Below are 19,611 nucleotides of genomic sequence, written 5' to 3' on the forward strand. Positions count from 1 at the left end.
TTATCACTTTGCAGAACACATGGCCTCTTATTCTCATCATCACATCAAATATCCTCATGAGTAAATGAGCTATTCTAATATTTCTGTGCCTATTTGCCTAACAAGAAAACAAGAAATTAATGAATTCGGCAGCATAGTTTTTCAAAAATGGGAAGATTCATTGGTGCTTTTAATGTGTCTAGAGTTTGGTTAATGCTGACCCATTAATTCAGCAGACATATAATAAGCTTTTACAAAACGCAGTTACTGGTGATGTCAGTGACATTAACGTCATGGGATGCTTTGGTCTACTGCACAAAGAGAGAAAACACACCACTTAATCTCCCCCACACTCACATTATATGAGGATATCATCTCCCCTGGCAACAGTCACACTTCCAATTGTGTGTGTTTTGTCTGGGTCTGCCTTAACTGAGCTTGAGCACTGTAACCAAAATAAAATCCAAACAGATGGAGACTTGCAATGATAGACCCAGGCTGTCACTGTGAACTTCTCTGTCGATCATGATCTTTAGAGTGCTGTGAGTGCCTAAAAATAACCATAAAAAAGTTTAATGATGCTGTAGTCACTACAAGTGGATGTTGTACTGCAAAATCGGATATTTTGGCGGGAAACAATTGTTGTCTACTGAACATTTTACTTACACGTTCAGTATAAACATATTTGCGACTTGCCAAATACATAAATTAAAAACATTTCCTCATTACATTAATAGAAAAGGAAATCTACATTTCCTACAAAATGTGTTTGCTGTTAAAGAATTAGTTGTATCGTATATAAACGTAATTTCTAGGCGACAGGATTGTAAATAGTGAATTTTAGAGGCTTTTTTTTACCTGCCGACATACCCAGGCTAGGTGTTTTTTTGAGCTAAGGTAAGCTAAGGACTGCTGGCTGTACCTACATATTTAAATGATGGATGGGTGAGTGGTCTCATTTCCCTCTGCAACATAGCAAATAAGCATATTTCCCAAAATATCAAACTATTAATGAAAATTAAGCTCTTTTTTACTTAAGGTAGGCATTTTAAAAATTAACATCCTTTCCAGATTTTAGCCATACCTGGAAAGTGGTGACCTGCAAAACATAGCTAGTAAAGCTGGTAAAATAAGCTGCAGTGCAAGTCAATATCAGATATAAACCACCCGCATGTATAAATCCACACGGTGTTGAAATTCAGCATGGGGCAATACTGATAATCATGTGACTATTACCTAAATTAATCCTTTTTGACTTATCCTGTCAACCCCACAGTCTGGCTGGTGGGAGGGCAGGAGCGGGTTTCACTTTACCCTCAGTTTTCTTGTAGCTTGAGGAGAGAGATTTGTGTGTACGTGTGTGAGCAGTGTGTAACAGCAGGGCTTATTCTGTCTGCATGTGCAGTGACATGCTCTGACAGGTCAATCAATGAGGAGGAGATGCAGTCTGCTGTTGGTTCATTGACCTGCTGTGCTAAAATAGAACGAGTAAGGGTCATCTCATCCCCTCCCTTATGCTGCCTTGACTGCCTGCACTGATTGCTAACTGATTTTCTTTTACTAACTTCAGGTTTCTCCCCATTTATTTAGCAGATATTGCTTAACTGAGATTTGAAACAAAAATGAAATGTCAGTGACTAGCAGGATGTGATAGTTCAGTTCAAGGTGCAGTGGCAGCAATGTATGTCAAAGACCATACTGGTGGTTTTAGCCCATAACCAACGAATCATGTATCTTTATTTTGAATGATGAGTTGCCTTTATTCATTTTATTTTACTTTGTTGCCAAAATTGCTGTTATTTTGAAGAATCTTTTGGCCACTTGTGGGACGCGGAAACGAAGTTGTGAACACAACACTGAAATATTATCACCTTTTAAACTGATATCACTGACTTGTTGGCAAAGAGTTGCTTGTTTACATGTCCAGCAACATTATAATTCATTTGGAGTTGTGTTTCTAGCCATTTCACGGATGTAAGTCCAGTTTTCCCTCTCTTTTAGCTCTGCTTTTGGTCTCCACCAACTCCTGACGGAAATACCTTTCTCATTAGCTGCTAAGTGTTCCACTATGTTCACCAGCTAGTGTCTGTCTGCCATTTGGTGAGACAACACTATGAGGGCCGTGAAAGTGAACCAAAACACTACGATTGTCGCTGGACATCCAAACAATGAGCTGAAACTTGCTATATGGCTCCGTAAAGCCGAGGGGTGCTGCAGATTTAGGTGATAATTCTCTGCAGGTTAATCACCACGAGCAACACCTTTCTCATTGTTTGTGTTGATATATTATTGTAAAAATATCAATAATAGCCACTTGAATGTTTAAAAGAATTGTAATAATTTAACAATTTAAATAAATTGCTTAAAAAGTATGGATTCAAGCATTTATTTCATGAAAATAACTGCACTAACTGACTGCTTTGGCCCGCAACACATTATATTTCAGGTTCAAACAAGTTTTCTTCCTACACAACAACAAAAAAGATTGAGAGGAAGTTAACACAAGTAAGGAAAAGGAAGAAAAACTGCCAGAGGAAGTGAACAAAATCATCATTTTAGAGTATTGTATTGTCTCAGCTGTATAGCTTGTATAACAGGATGTCTTTTTTAGATTGCTATAATGACATTTGCAGCACAAAGTGAAAGGAGATGAGCACTAAAATAAAAAAAGAAGGAAGGAGAAAAGGAAAAGAAACGCACCTCTTTCTATTTTTGTACTGATGTATTCTGTCACAGCATTTCGTCTGCTTCAGCTTAGAAAGACTTCATTATCTCACCTTGGAGGACGACCCTGTCAGGCACATTTGACAAATGAACAGCCTTAATTGTGTTGATCATTTTAGCTTATGTTTGTTCATGGCTGGCACTAAAACTAACTTGGAATATGAAACTCAATCATCCACACATTAAACCCATGCAAAGAGAAGCACATTATAATTTCCAATTCTCAGCAATTTTGATTCTAACACTGTGGAAATGTTTCCCTGAAAACAAGATTGTATCTTTTTATGCAAGACCATTTATGTTTAAGGGACAAGCTGTGTTCCTTAGTAAGTACACTGCTACATGCATCTGTCGCTAAAGGCGTTTGTGTTCATTCACACAGTGCACACAGCATGACTGCCTCTATTTAAGTGAACATACATACTTCTGTTGCCTATAAGTAGTGCTTTATGTCATTTACTGTGAAAATACAAACTTGGGAAAGCGCAGTGTGTTTGATCACGTTCACTGAAAATTCATGCAGTTTTTTCATCCCTTTCTCCTGAGAAGAGGCTGGTCCTCAGCTGATGTGTCCTTGCAGTGTAATCCAGTTAACATAGACTTTGTATGTTCCCTTTAAGAAGGCTTGTGTTGCTCTATAAACTGTAGGACTCCATCAAATTATACCCTGTATACTGTAGTGTAAGGGTGAGATTCAGAAGAGACCATGGTGACACATTTAACGTTTGATGTTTCAGGACTTCTGAGTGATGAAAGTTATATTGTTTTTATTTTCAGGTCATTTTTATATCTTTGCTATTATGTATCATGACTAATTAATGCCTGACCGAAAGAAACTATGTATGTACAGCTGTGAAAATTTTAAACCAAATTGAAATTTAACATAGTGCAAAGTTGCCTGACTGACAGAGAGACTTTTTTCAGTACATTTAATAATTTCTGGGTAAAATAGGCACAGTAGCACTTTAAAAACAACACGAGTGTGAGAAAATGGATCGCTTGCAGTAATCAGTGGGTGACAAAGAAGAGACAGAAGCCAGTGTTTTTATAAGGAGGGGAAATTTTATTTATAACACATGGTGCTGACAGGGAGTCTCCAGCTCAGCGTCTATATTACAAGGTTGATCTGCAAGGCTGCGCATGTACTGTATGGTATTTGGAAACCAAGATTGCAGTGGCACTAGAAACACACGCTTGAAACAACACTCTTTCCTTTTTTTTTGTTTGTTTGTTTTTTTCTGAATTTTCTTACAAAATGGTACAAACAACAATACAAAATATTTGTGCTGTTGACAATTTACAAAACAAGTCTTTTGACTCAATAACTGTGCAATTATTTTTTCAGCTTTTTTTCTCCTCCATTTGAAACTATGTGAGTATGGTACACCAGAATCCCTTCTGGACTGCAACCTCTGTCATGCGGGCTGCGACAATTTTAAAATGTTGTATGATTACTGTAATAGAACTCATCTGTCCATTATAAAAAGACACATGCAAAAAGCTCCAATTGTACAGTTACAGTTTGCCTACTCGGTCTGCTTAGCTTCAAGCAAATACTACAGTATGTACACTTGGACAGCAGTATTGGGAGGACTTGTATGAAACACTGCTGCCTGGCTTTATAATTCTGGCCAAAGCAGGACAAAAGTCTGGCCTCTGCTGGAGCCTCCCGTCATGTGTGTGTCCATGGTCAGGCAGTGTCCAGAGTGAGACCAAGTGTCCTTTAACTAACACCAGTCAGAGAGGCAGAAGAGCTGTTGTTGACATAGCCAGAAAACAGGGATGGATCTACAACAGTGCAATAGTTCTTCCTTCATTCTCATTTGCTAATTCTCCCCTCACTTTAGCAAGGGAAAGTCAATAGGACAAGTGGACCAATTATGTAACAAGTAATGATCAATCTTCCTTCATTTCCCCTCAAAAATTGCATTTAAGGTCAACTTTCTCCAACTCCACTGTTGATTTGCTGCCATGTGTCATTGCAAGTCATTGATAACATTCAGTATCATAATGGCATTGTGTCATGTATGACACAGTAATAAACATCGATTACCTTGTGTAAAGCGTGTGTGTGTGTGTGTGTGTGTGTGTGTGTGGGGCCTCCTGCTATGTTTGGCCCTGAATCCCGTCTTTATGTCTGATACGACAGCATTAGCATTTCATGAAGCATATCTTTATCCTGCGAATGCTGGATGGCCTTCAGTAATGTTGGAGCTCTGCAGCTGAATTAGAACAATGCTGAAAGGGTTTATATAATATATAACACTCACATATATACAGTAAGGCCTAGAGGAGTGAGTGTGTGCTAGTACACAGTAGACTGTACAAGTTGGTTTGAAATGGAACCTTTTCACTATGATTGACTTGAACAGGGACACGAGTATGGCTGTAAGCTCATTTAGAATCATATAGATTCCTCTTAAATGCACATGGCTTTTTGTGGTGAGATAAACCTTGCCAAGTTTTCATTTGAAACAAAACTAGAGTGAAAGAAAATGCAAAGACCACACAGAAATACATAAATCATTTCACCAAATGTATAAAAAAATCTTCTGTATATACAACATTTATATGTCAGAAATAATCACAAATAGCAGAAAGTAACAGCTGTGTTTATTTTGTGAAGATATTCTGTATGCTGAGGAGCCGTCGGATAGAGCTTATCCTGAAGCAAGCTGTGGAAGCCACTCCTTTTCTCATGTCTGCTGTTTCTGCTCTCAGCTCACAGCTGTCCTGAAAATCGCTGCTGTCAGTTTCTGTACTGCAAGGTGTAATTTAAATCCATTTATCTGTAAATCTTAATCAATAGGTTCCTACCCTGTTAACCTTATTAATCATACTTTGACTTTCCTTCCCTTGTTTATAGTCAGATCACACTCTAATCTCTATTTCTTTTTAATGGCATGATGAATAATAGCATTTAAAGGTAATATTTTCCATTTATCTCGTCAATTCTTTTCTGTCCACTCTGGAAATTTAGTTACTTTTTCCTCACAGTGGGCTCATTTACATACTATCTTTATGACCATTTGGAAAAACTAAAGATTGTTTAAAGGTACTATATGTAAGAATGTGAAGCAATTTCCATGTATTAATCGCTTTTTTATTGCCAATGTGTAAACGGATTGTAACGTAACTTAAAAAATGAGACCTTTACCGACTTTCTCGGTTGCCTGTAACAGCTTGTGGACTGATTTCTATGTACAGGACTTGGGACGAATGCTGCTGGAAAAATCCAAACGATGTGACGTTTATGCTCGCTCCCGAGTGTCTTGCGTCAGTGCCTTTCTTCCACTCCCCTACAGCACCAACAGTTTGCCACACTAGCTAACGTTAGCATTGAAACGCAGACTGCTAACGACAACAAAAGACAGACTCTCAGCACGAAACCAAACATCTGTTCTCTCGAACAAGTTGTAGATTTTATATGCATAATCTCCAGCCTAATGTTACTCACCCCACTCCTATCATCTGTTTATAACTGACGTTAGTTTAGGATTAGCGTTGTCTCACCCCACTGCCTGACCCATTCAGTACAACATTACTTGATAATATAGTATTATGAAGTAACATTAGTGCATCGATTTAGCGAAATGAGAGTTGTGATGGAAACTCTCATGTCAATAATAAAGTGTGGAATCTTATTTATAATATTCTGTCTAATTCACTACATGTTAGTGTTATCATCTAGGAAATTTAGCTATGCTGACATTGCTGAGCCTTAGGGGGAAAGCTAGACAAACAGCGATCGATAAAGCTGGCTAGGTAGCTGATGCTGACATATCATATAAATGCAGTCGATATATCATGCAATGAGAATGGATGAGTTCAATGCAATTATCCTATACTGTGCTAGCTAGCAAGCTGATAACGCTATTATGATTTATAAATCCTATTTAAAAAAATAACGCTAGGCAAAATGCAGCCTCGCATAGCCAGATCTATCTCCACACTTCGTTTAGTGCTTTGCCAGTGCTGGAGAGTCAAATAGTCTTTAGTCTCAAATATAGTTTATAGTCAAACTATAATAACAGTGTAACTTTAGTTACTTGATTTATCTACATGATGCTGGTCAATCACATTCAGTCTCGTGTAGGTTACGTCACTATTTTGGCCAATGCCTAGGATGCTTGCTCACGCTTACCTACAGAGTGCAAGCGTGTGTGTGTGTGTGAACGCAGGCAACGTGATGTTGTCTGTAGTTCACTTAAGGGCCACCGGTGTCATTAATAACAAGGGTTTTCTGAACGTTCCATATAGTACCTTTAAATGAACCAGTAGCAGGTGAGGAGCAGTTGAAAAAAGGCAGGATACAAAGGAATATAAGAGGAGAATCCTTCTTGTCACATCATCTAAATAACACTATCGTTATAAAGATTTCCTCCAAGCATTTATCATATTCATAATTAATAGCAGATCGGGTCAATCCACATCAAGCATCTCCCTGGTCAGCATCTCCCTGGTCCCTCTGTGAAATGTTTTGCATTTTTAAATAATTTAATACAAAGACTAAAGCTCTTTTTTCCCCCAGTTCTCTCTGTATATGCAGTTCTGGGGGCCTGAAATATGATTACAAAAGCCCATGGGTAATGTTGCTTTTTCATTAAGTCACAACACAACTGTCTTTCAAAATGTCTGTCTTTTAAAGCACTATAACGGAAGCTTTATTTTTGCAATTCTACTTTGATAAAGTGCAGAACTTCATAACAGACTTTCCCTTCCTCTAACTTCTTTTTAAAACCTCTTGAACTTGCAGCCAAACATTTCAGGAGAAAATTTCAGATGAAAGAAATGCTGCCTGAGGAGACACAGATTGTGAAGGTGCTAAATCCCTGGCTGAGTCTCAGTTCCCCTAGTTTCTGTAACAGGGACCCGCACCAAAGTTTGTGTATTAAAAGTTTGTCGAGAAACAACTGAGAATCAACAACAACAACAAAAAAGGAAAAAAAAAAGAAGAAAAAAATAGACATAGAGAAAGGGGCTCAGAATGTGGCTCAGACAAGCTCACAACTCTGTATGCAATGCTATCAGAGCTATTTGAAGTCATCTAGTGTTTTCTTTTCCCTCATGTTTGTACAGTTTATATAGTTTTCTCTGACACATTTACCACACAATAACTGGTGCCATGTTAATAACCTTTGGGTGTTGGGGTAAACATGCAAACCTCAAATGATCTTAAAGAAAAAGTCTCCTTAAATAATCTTCATATGTACCTCATATACATTATAGAGGCAACGCACTTGACTTGTCAGTCTTCAAAGTTAGTAACAAGCCTTATCAACTTTTAGGTGCAAATACTGAGAGGTCAAAAAAAAAACAGCTGCAATTGAAGCCACAATAAACAAAGACACGCAATGCATTTCTTCTCTAAGACAGTCCCATAATGTATTTGTGTAACCACATTCAAGTTGGCTGTGATCTAGGAGCACAGGTATGCCCGACTTGAAAAGTTTAGGATTTGTCCAGAACTTGTAAGCCTAACTACAGTATGTCTACATAAAGCGCCCTCGTAAGCCAGTCAGTGCTCCTGTGAAACCAGCACTGACATCTCTCACAGCTACCACAGCCTTGCAGGATAACAGAAATGACAAGGGAAGGTCTGAGTTAAAGGGTCAGGGGTCATATGGGGGCATGTAAGCCCAGAAAATGTCAACCAATCCTGAGTTAGCGGGAGTCTGCTAAAATATGCACCACTGAAGGCACTTTTTAAACAACAGTGCTTCTGTTCTAAGTAATTCAAGTTCAAGAAAGAATAAACCAGGGCCCTCCATGCAGGAAGGACTTTCATATCTGTGTTCTTCATTTTTTTCCTTTTGTACCCCTCAGACAAAGCAAGCAGCTCAACCTAAAGCTTCTGCAGAGAGGCAGGTGGGGGCTGTGAGGGAGGGAAAAGTGAAAACCCTTAGGAATCGGCTCGTTTTGAAAGGGAGAAAGGGAAGGAAAAATAAAATAAGACAAAAGTTACCATAAACCTACATCTAGCATAAAACCTAAACTGAAACAAAAGCACAAGAGTTTGAAAATACAAACTATAAGAAGCCTGCAATTCTGAGCTTCTGTTTCAGTCTAAGACAGGCCTAGAGCAGGTGACGGTTGAAAAGAGCCCCCGAAACTGACTCATGGGACTGGTCCTCTGTGGTGTGTAATTTGATTGGTTGGTTGGTCAGTCAGTTGGTCAGTGTGAACAAGTCGTTGTTAAGGTGTGTTCAGTAAGGGTATAATAGCCCCATATGTTAGAGGGACAGAGCATGGCAGGCCAGCTGACGGGACGAGGGTGTGTGTGTGTGTGTGTGTGTGTGTGTGTGTGCGTGTGTGCGTGTGCATGTGTGACTGGGCAGATTTAATCATCATCCCCTCCTCCGTACATGTCGGCCAGCTTCTTGAAGCGTGGGCCCCAGTCGTTGAGGTAGTCATAGTCCTGGTCCCCTGTGCTGGAGGAGTTAAGAGAGCTGACAGAGCCAGCGGTGGAGCCGCTGCCCTCATAGTCAAACACCAGCAGGGAGTCATAAGGAGGAGCGGTGGGGTCGTTGTCTGCTGCTCGCAGACCCTAAACAGGATGAAGATGAGGAAAGGCAGTGGTCATTACTCACATGCCTACAGTGGAAACATGACAACAAAGGCAGGTTGATCAGTGATGGAAAAGCAACAAGTAGTTAGAAATCAACTCCAGCAATTTAGTACTACACTCACAAGAGGCAGATGAAAAAAAAAGAAAAAAAAAAAGAAAGCTCAAAACTGGAGCCGCAGAAGCCAAGCTATCCTGACATAAATCCCCAGCATGGCTCCCATTTCCCATGATGCATCCAGTCATTTTTTCCTTATACCCTCCCTTCCTGGTATATTTCTACATCTTCCAAACTCAATTTTTCCAGTTTGTAACCCATGCTTTTTGTTATAAATTTGTAGTCTAAAAGCACCAGCAGAGACACCCCCCCGAAGACATCACAATGACATCATCAGTCAGAAGGCATCATACAGCTGTTTTCACAGGCTGAGCAGTCCTGTCAATGGCAATTAAACTGACTTTTATGTGAAAGTTGGTACTAGTTGTTAAGAATGGCCCCTTTCATAGTGCTACTGTATATTTAATCTCAAAGATTTTCATTTAAAAAATGTCTGTCAAGTCCCTACCTATCACCAAACGGGGTAACCCAATGGTGCCTGAGCCTATGGCCCACCGATGGAAGTATTGCAATATTTATATATTTACGGTATTACGAGTTGGGTGTCTGTGGCGACATCCCCGGGAAAAAAATGCTGTATGAAGTTACTGCTAAGGCAGGCCGAACATTTCTGAATGCTGCATCTTCACATTAAAACATTTAACTGGTCACAGGAAATGCGGTGTTTGTTTTTGTCAGTTAGCTTAGCACCCACTGCTATCGTTATCAGTTCTATCTTTGTCGTAGCCCTTTGCAGTCTCAAATTTGAAAAACATATATGCAATTTAAAAAAATATACAAGGCACTGTGCATGGGAAGCTATTGAAAATACATAATATCAAATGTATTGTTCATTCTTTTTGACAAAGAAGAACAGCATATTATTTTGTCACTATACAAGTTTTGATTGTTATTATTCAATAAAATAATTGTGGTGAAAAAACTCTATAGGCTTTTTAGGATCCAATTCCTCTGGTACGCCTAATTTCTGTAACATGTAGGCTGAGGCAAAGTTGTCTGCACTGAACCTTTACTTTTAACAGGCCAACAATCACTTTAACTGCAAAAATTGGCACATTTCATGTATATAAATACATCCATAAGGAGCTGCTTTGGCCCGTTCTTGTTTCTGAATCTGATTTATCAATGTGCAATTAAACCTTATTAATCATTACTTTGTTTCTGTTTCATAAATAAGGTATGAAGTGGTCTTCATTTGTTTATGCCAATGCTCAAACTTGTACTTGATTCTTAGAATGACAAATGAATGACATTGACCTGAAGGTTAAGCAAGTGAGGAGAATTTGACTTAATCCACTTCACTGGAATACAGAGAGATGCTATGGATAGAAACCTAAAAAGCCTCAACCCACAAGGGCACAGTGCGCGGCAGGGGCACCATGTGTTTGCTGTGTTTGTGTTTTACCAGACTGCTGGAGCGATACCAGGTGAGTATATGTGTGAGTGAGGGGGAGAGAGAGAGAGAGAGAGAGAGAGTGTCAAGGCTGGATGGATCAAAGCTGAACAGCTGCCAACACCCTTCGAGTGTGAACGTGTTGTCATGAGTCTGTCAATCAGCATTTTCTAGCATCATTGTGCCAACGCTGGAATTATGTGTGTGAAAGTGTGAGTGTGTGTGTGTGTGTGTGTGTGTGTGTGTGTGTGTGTGTGTGTGTGTGTGTGTGTGTGCACATGTGCGAGTGTGTGTGTGTGTGTGAATAAATCTCGCACAGTGAGAGCAGCTGTAAAGTAAAACAAAACTCTACACTGTTTCCATCACCAGCCCACTGTTGGAGAAACAATCTAATGATTGACTGTTAATGACTGTTGAGCTCCTGTGAATGTGAGATGTAATGTGTGTGTGTGTGTGTGTGTGTGTGTGTGTGTGTGTGTGTGTGTGTGTGTGTGTGTGTGTAAATTCACCTCGTGGATGAAGTCCCCGATGTCTCCAGGATGGGGCACGACAGGTCTAATCGGGTACTGGGACTCAGGGATGATGGGACGCTCGTCCACCCTGCGGACACCGGGCGGCTTGTTGATGATGTGCTCCAAGGAGTCGGGCTGCTGCAGCTGGCTCAGGTCATAGTCCTACACAGCCACAGGGGCATACAAATGTAAGCAGAGCACAGGTCAACATAGAAAGCACGTGTGTATGTGTGTGTGTCTCTCAGGATCTGACCTGGTCCTCTTCTCCTCCTCCCTCTTCATCATATTTGAGGATGTTGTCTCTGACATCATCTTCAGGGTCAATTAGCAGCTGCTTTGTTTGCCTCTCCTTCTCTCTGCGCTTGATCCATACCACAAACAATAGCACCATGCCTGCAATAATACACACATGAACATGGTAAAGCCTGTAGGGTACGCTGCAACAACCTGTTTCAAAAAACAAAACAGACAATCAGGAAATACTTTACACCTTTCACTAACAAGACTAGGAGTCTATAGCCATGCTAGCTGCTCTGTGAGGCTAAATTGAGCTTGAGCTAAATGCTAAAGTCGGCATGCTAACATGCTCACAATGACAGGTCCAACATTAAGCAGGTATAATGTTTACCATGTTCACCATCTTAGTTTAGCCACTTAGCATGGTCACATACTGATTCGCAAAATACTCAAACTACAGCTGAGGCTGATGGCAGTGTCATTAGTTTTCCAGCTATATGGTCATTAACCAAAGTAGTGGACAAACATACCGTAACGTACTTTGACCTCATGACAGCGCATCACCAAAACAGTTACAATTTATCCTGTGGGGGACATGAATGTCTGTACCAAATTTCATGGCAATCCATTCAAAAGCTGTTGAGACATTTCTATACCTTGAGCCAAAAAGATGTAATTTTTACTTGAACATCCCCAGCAAGCTTCCTCCCTTTGCTCTTGATGGAAAAAAAGACAAACAACCTATGTTTACCTCGTGCAGCTGTGCACAGGTAACGGTAGCATGACGTAATTATGAAACCTCTTATGGAGCAGGTTGGGTGGATGGATGGAACTATTCAAAATTCAAAATTTGTTTCCAAACAACGGTCAATTAAACCATGACCACAGTCTTTTCCTTACCTTGACCAAGTAGTTTTTATGCCTAAACCTAAACCATAGCAGTGTCTGACCAGAAAACAGTAATATGAATACTGACATACAAACTGTTCCTCCTTTATTTTTCCTCCCATCTTTCTTTTCTTTGTAGTATTATTTTATTCATTAGTGTTATTTAACTTTTATTATTATTATTTAAATTTTTGTAGCTTTTTTGATTTTATGTAAATTATCTGTATATTGTTTGCATGTCATCCTTGTAACTCTGGCTTTGAGAGGTGCTATAGAAATAAAATTTACGATTATTATTATTATTATTATTAATGAAAAGAGATTTCAAAACTTGCTGGGATTTCAACAGCTGATACTCACTGAGCAGTATGATGATGCAGATCAGGATGGAGATGATAGCTCCAGTTCCCAGGCCAGCGGCTGCCACGGCCCCGAGAGTGGTGCAGTCTCCATTTTCATCGCAGGGACACACCTTCACTTTGATGACTGACCTGTTGGACAATGGAGGGTTTCCTGAGTCCGACACAATTACAGGGACCTCATACACCCCCGGCTCTAAATATATCTGGTACCGCAGACCGAGGCGGGCATAGTTGCCTGTGTAAAGAGGAAAGAGGAAATGAAAGAAAAGTTACTAGATGTTCCAATTCATCACATTTATTATTCAAAAACTCTGCAGGTTTTCTACCTGCAGCTTTAATGACCAACAATTTACATAAATACAGTTTATTCTGATCGAAATCTTGCAAATAGGTTCCACATAAGGATTTCAATATGGTTGAAACCACTATCATAAAATCACATTTGCAAAGTCACATTCAAAATAACCAAACTGATATTGATATATAGCCAAGAAAGGTTTAAGGAGCTTTAAGTGTCTGATCAGAATTACTATAAATAATAATGCAGATTTGAACCAACTGCTGGATTAAACCTCTTTTGCTATCAAAAACATAAATTTTTCATTTTTCCTGATACTGTACTTGTGTGCTGACACCTCCTCACCACTGAGCCGAGAAATCGTCCAGTTGCGACGGATACTGGTGGGGAAGTTGTGGAGCTCGAAGACAAAAGGTCCAGCGTTGGGGTCCGTGTCGGCGTCAGCGGCAGTGATGTTGACACCGTTGACATTCTTGTTCATCCTCTCACAGATCTGAGACTCCCTGGGTATGAGTGCTGGAGGGTTGTCATTAATATCTATCAAATAGATCTGCAATGTGCCTGTGCCACTGGTGGCAGGAGCGCCTGTGAGCAGGGAGAGGAGGAGAGAAAACAGAATCATGACGAGAGTAAGAGATGTAGAGAAGATTTGTGCAGTGAAAGGGACGACAGAGAGTGAAAGAAAGGAGTTGAAGGCCCACAGAGGGGAGGAAAATAATGGAAGAGAATAAAAAGAGAGATAAAAAAGAAAAGAGAAGAGGTGAAAAGAACACTGCTTATTTGCAGTGGTGATGTTAGAGGTAGTTTTGCTGTAGAGCTGGAAGAGAATTTCTGCTGTTGACAGAAATACTTCTGACATTTGTGCTTTCCAGCTCCTCTTTTAAGCCTTACAGCCAAATCAAACCCATCACAGTCGATCCAGATGCAGACATAGCACATCCAATCTCCTAGAGAGGGCTTAGGTACAGTAATGATGACTATAACACAATCAAACAAGTTTTTGTCTGTGTGTATTTACACAATTCTATGAGAGTCATTGAAGATGACAGGCACCCCTGTCTGCAATATTAAAAATGTATTTCTTCAAAGGTGAACTGCGCATTCTCATTGTTGCGCACTCAGTCCTCCATTCTCACCTTACACAGTCACTTAAATACACTTGTAAATGCATGCCTCTATGTTAAGAAGATATCTCCATTGAATGCCTACATAAATAGTGGTTATAAAAAAATTACTCCCTGTTCACAGATAATCAAGCACTCCTGAAGTAGGTTACTCATTTGTTTTCCATAACCCCTAAGAAGATTTCCAAAGTCCTTCATTGTTACAATGTTACCTGAGTAAGTAAAGCATTGGTGGCTTTCCCACACTGCAGGCTTATAGTAGCCAATCACATGCATTTAATTTATAATCCATGATTTAATAATCCATTTCATTTAACTGTGACAATATAAATTAATTAACTCCACTATTCTGTGATGTAAATATGGTAGATTTTGCCAAACAGATACGTTGTCTGCTCTCCTCTGGGTAGGTTGAAGTTAGAGGAACCCCTGCGTTAAAGCTGTAGTCACTGTGACTTTTTTTTTCTTCTTAACTAAATTTGATTCTACAAGTGTGACTGACTTCCTGTTGAACACACACAGTGGTTATAGCACAGGATTGGCTTATTGTATATGCTTAGAATTTTAGCAACAATCTTGTAATACATATAGATTTGTGGATGTGGCTTATTAGGGAGCTGTTAGAGTTGTGATATTCTCTTACATGAACTCCTATAGACTTTACACCAATGTTGAGTCCATGTTGTAAGTCTGTGGAAACTGTTTAGGAAATTGGAGCAATTTGGTCTGATTTGACTGTAGGCAGCCATTGCAGGTGCTGGTTCACTACAATTTTGTCAGCCTTGGACTGTAATAACATGCACTGGTGCACACAGACACACACTTTTGCACTGACTGAACAGAGCAACAGACCATCAGCAACAGCATTAATAGAGAATTGAGGGTAAAGAATAGACACTTTAAACAATCAGAGTGAGATAGCAGAGTGGGGACGAGAATGCATGAACGTGAATGTGTGGTATGAAAATGTGGCACACAAAAATTTGAAAAAAGAGTGCTCAGCAATATAAAGCTCAGAGCTGTTTATTGAGTGTGTGTCAGGGGGTGAAGACCCTTAGCTGCCTCCAATTACGAGCCATTTCCCCGCCATGCCCCACTGGCTTAGCCATTGTAATCAAGCGACCCAAGGGCCCATCTCTGGGATGAGATAAGGGCGATGTAATTTACAAAGATTTATGCAAAGCTGACAGATCTGCCAATTAAACATGGCAACAGAGCAAGAGAAGACACAAGAAGAGTTAGACACAGTTAAAGACGGGGGGCTGTAAGTGAGTCTGTCGACAGATTGAGCTCTGTCTGATTGGTAATACTACGATTAGTACTGCAGATCACACCATATTATGCAACTGATTGGTAAAGACTTATCAAGTGATCACTATAGAATTTGCCACTAGACCTCCAGTAGAGTTTAGCAAGAGTTTTAGCTAGAGTTTCAGGATAATTGTCGCTGAAAAGTTGTTTATTTTAGTCTAGGTAAGGATTAAGTTAAGGCCAGGTTTAAGGATTCATAGTGTAGAGATACATCAAACATAACACTCATCATCTACTTTATTTCATCTAATACTTACCTTAATGTCAAAACTGGACAATCCACATATAAAGTGAATAATGTAACAGCTACCACATTATATAGATAGCCAAATAATAAAAACTTAAATAAAAAGTGGGCTCTAAGAACAAAACAAATTTAAAACCTGTTAATGTTATTAGTTATGATGAGAAAATATATAAAATTAACAAATTAATGAATTAAAATTATACCAGATAATAACTATTATATACATTACTACCTCATAAAGTCTATAAAACTGATGACATAGTAATACTATTAAAGTAATATCTTAAGTAACTGCATTCTGACAATAATCATATACTATGACTACATCATAGTCTATATTATGATTACACAATGTCACATTCAATAGGTGATATAATAATGTTACCTGTAAAAATATTACAACCTATTCAGAGGAAAATTTTATTTGATTTTCACTATGTATACAGTTTCATCATTGGTGGCTTCCTGAATATGCATCGTTATTAGCATACATGCTTAATGTATAGTCTTAAATGCAAATTTAACACATCTACATACTGAAGCATAAACACACTGATAAACGCATGCACCACCACGCACATGCACACACAAATATAGTCGGAGGCTTTCCCGTCCTGCTGGTTTGTTAATCCCAGCCATGTATGGGGGACATGTGGAAGCAGCTTGCCACAGCTGATAGGAGAATTATGTGGGTTTTATCCAGCTAAATAAATAATTATGTTTGTGTAAATTCCTCAAAAGGATTTGTATTAACTGCTTTTTTTGATGGTGACTCAGAGATGTGAGGGATGGTGAAAAGACTTGTAGCAAGACTACCATATGTTCTTTGAAGAGCACATAAACGCATAAACAATCCCATAGGTGTTTGAAAAGGAAACGTGTGTGTCAAAAAAGGTCTGAGGCACACAGATCGTGTTCGGGGACAACATAAAAATATGGTGGCAGTACAAGTGTACCTCTCATGATGCTGTCACCACCTCTCCATGTCCTGTCCTACTATCCTTACTGTCTCATAGTACTTCTTACCATAATCCCTCTCATGTTATGAAGGCTGGCACTCCAGCAACACCCACAGTCAGACTGATGTACACACACACACACACACACACAAGCAAACATACACATACACACACATAACTTGAACAGCTTGCTTTTCGTTTTTTGGACTTACTGCAGTCTCAGTATCAGTCAAACCTATTAGTAACATCCCTGTCTAAACTGCACTTCACAGAGGTCAGATGAAAAAAGGGCCCGAGGGCCTATGGGCTCTTCAAGGAAATAGGTAACATACTGAAATGATGAAGAAGGCCAGGAACTACAAGGGAGAGAGAAAAAACAGGGAGTAAATGAGATGTTTGTGAAGTCCAAAAGACAGGAGCGTGTCAACCTCTAATCCCGCTGCCTCTTCCTTCCCATCATCGCAGCAGATTACCCATCATGGTTTCTGACATTGTCAGTCATCGCTAATAATTGTACATCAACACACACACACACACACACACACACACACGCACACACGCACACACGCTCACATAAATGTGTTGCAAATGAGTGCATTCACAGATGCTCACACCTATAAATACACCAATGTTTCAAAGCCAACTCAACTTAAGGTAAACACACCACTGCAATGCACATCACTGATAAGGCAGTTGGGGAGCGAAAAAGCATTCCCTTCTTTACTTGAGAAAAAGCACTCACTTCCTCTCGAGAAAAAAAAGAACTTATTTTTTTGCTGTGATTGAGTTTGTGCTCGGTTAAGCTTGAGTTTCAACTTTGAAGCAGAGCAAATAATATATGCCACACAACTTTTGAGAAGGAAAAAGAAAAGGTAGGCATAGACAGAAGAAAAGAAAGGAGGAGAGGAGAGGAGAGAAGAGAAGAGGAAATCAACAGTGACCACTGCACTGCACTTGAATGCTGCTTCCGTGTCGTTATATCTCTCTAAATCCACGTAAATGTCTTAATTTTTTTAAGCTGTTACATGTATTCAAGTAGTTTGACTTAAAGATTGTGTTTTAGAATTAAGTTACAGACTCTACCTGACAAACACTAGGCAACATTTTTCAACTTAAACCTGTATTTATCTACACACCGGCTCCTTTCAACAATGATTCACATTCACTCCATTGGAATCAAAAGTGAGCGCCTTGCTCAAGAAAACTTTGACCATAATTATTTATTATTTTTATTATTATACAATAAGTTGTTGCAGGCACTTATTTACTTCCCTACCCACATGTCTGCTACTGGTTTTGGGACCTTAACAGGTGACCTTCCAGTCATAAGCCCTGAGTATGCGATACATACATAATGTAGACAATAAGAAATTGCTTTAAAATTAATGGGAGCAGATTCAAAGTGATTTCTAGGATGCTTAAATTGTGTTTTGATGTATATTATACTGTAGTACCAGATAATGGTCTTACCAAATCTGAATTTTTGCGAGCATTATGAAGAAATTGCCAGTTCTGAATTCCTGTGCCATAATTGCTGGAAGTTAAAAACTGTGGACATTTCTGGTACAGAGAAATATGCAAAAGCAGCATGTTTTGATCAAAATTGCATTCACCTCCTTCGTGTTCAAGAACAGCCAACATTCTGATATAAATCATGATGTCCAGTGTGAAAGTGGTAAGTTGTACATGGATTCAGAGCAGAGAAGGTAGCATGATCATATCCCTATAATCAAAAACAGTGATGTCTAAAATGTGCAATATGTCAACTATGCAATGTGTTTGTATCAAATTAAAATTATATTTTTTTGTTATAATAATGTTAATTTAACTGATAATATGTTTTAAACTGTACTTTAGGTATGTTTTTTGGGTCTGTAAAATGAACTGTGCAGGAATGCTAAAACAAATGAGAATGGGGACAAAAAAATGGTATATAGGAAGCAGCAACCTTGATCACTGATTTTAAATGGAAAAAAAAAAGCTTAAATCACTAAAAGATTCTCTTACCATTGTCTGTTGCCAGGAATGTGGCTTCATATATATTGTTTTTGACATAGATGGACTCCCGGTCGAGCATTGCCGTGGTTACTATCTGACCATTGGTTCTGTTGATGGACAACCAGTCCGCAGGGTCATTCAGCTTTGAATACCTAGACACACAAGGACAGATCGATGGAGAAGTTAGCGCCAGGCTTTCTGTGTTTACAAGCAATTATGAATTTTCTCTTGCATCTGTGCATACTTAGATTGCCGGTACGTACACACTCTCACAAAATCACAACAGTCTGACCTTCACACAGTTTAATTCTTCATTGACTTCTCCACAGCCTGAAGCCTACAGTCAATTTCACCTCATTTTTCACTCCTGTGTACCAGGCATTGAAGTCAATTACCTCCCTAGTTAAGCACTGCTGCAACTGCCTGTGTGTGTGTTGCACGCACATATTCTCGGAAAGTCTTTGCTTAGGCTGGAGAAGGCTAAACTACCTGACAGAATTATATACATGGATGTTTTAATGCATGTATGTTTGCAAATGTTCCTGTGGGTGTACTGGGAAGCCGTGTATCGGCCGGAGACAGGATGACAGAATCTTGGTGCAGATCGTCAAACAAGAAAGTGGATGTGGTAGCAGGTGGCGAGGGGATCATCTCCAGGATTGAAACCCAATCTCACTCTGATCTAACTGTTCTTGTTTCTCTGGCTTTTGTTGCTTTCGGCTCGTTCCACACTTTCAGTTTTATCTGATCTCCCTCAACCCGTGCCGCCTCACCTCATCTTGCTGTGCTTTTGTATTCATACATTTTCTTATCCCTGTCTGTATCTTCTCATCCTCGTCTCATTCCCTCTGTGATACAGAGTTCATCAACTGGCACCTCTTCTGGTTGCAATATCA

At 39.4% G+C, this 19,611-nt stretch overlaps 1 protein-coding gene across 3 annotated transcripts in view; it reads right to left on the reverse strand.

Moving 5' to 3' along the window:
• Positions 1 to 3,772: 3,772 nt before the first annotated feature.
• The window catches only part of LOC120803805 (cadherin-4-like), a 317,870-nt gene continuing 302,031 nt past the window's right edge, over positions 3,773 to 19,611 (reverse strand). For 2 of the 3 annotated variants that reach the window (XM_040152731.1, XM_040152730.1), the window contains 6 exons: positions 18,725 to 18,867; positions 13,422 to 13,661; positions 12,777 to 13,013; positions 11,545 to 11,684; positions 11,289 to 11,453; positions 3,773 to 9,250 (listed from right to left, as the gene is read on the reverse strand). In XM_040152731.1, coding sequence (XP_040008665.1) covers positions 9,044 to 9,250; positions 11,289 to 11,453; positions 11,545 to 11,684; positions 12,777 to 13,013; positions 13,422 to 13,661; positions 18,725 to 18,867 — 1,132 coding nt within the window. In that variant the 3' untranslated portion in view covers positions 3,773 to 9,043. Of the gene's footprint in view, positions 9,251 to 11,288; positions 11,454 to 11,544; positions 11,685 to 12,776; positions 13,014 to 13,421; positions 13,662 to 18,724; positions 18,868 to 19,611 lie in introns of those variants that run through there. The other variant, XM_040152732.1, reaches the window with a different exon arrangement.

The sequence above is a fragment of the Xiphias gladius genome, chromosome 18 (genome assembly GCF_016859285.1).
Source record: "Xiphias gladius isolate SHS-SW01 ecotype Sanya breed wild chromosome 18, ASM1685928v1, whole genome shotgun sequence".
Lineage (NCBI taxonomy): Eukaryota > Metazoa > Chordata > Actinopteri > Istiophoriformes > Xiphiidae > Xiphias > Xiphias gladius.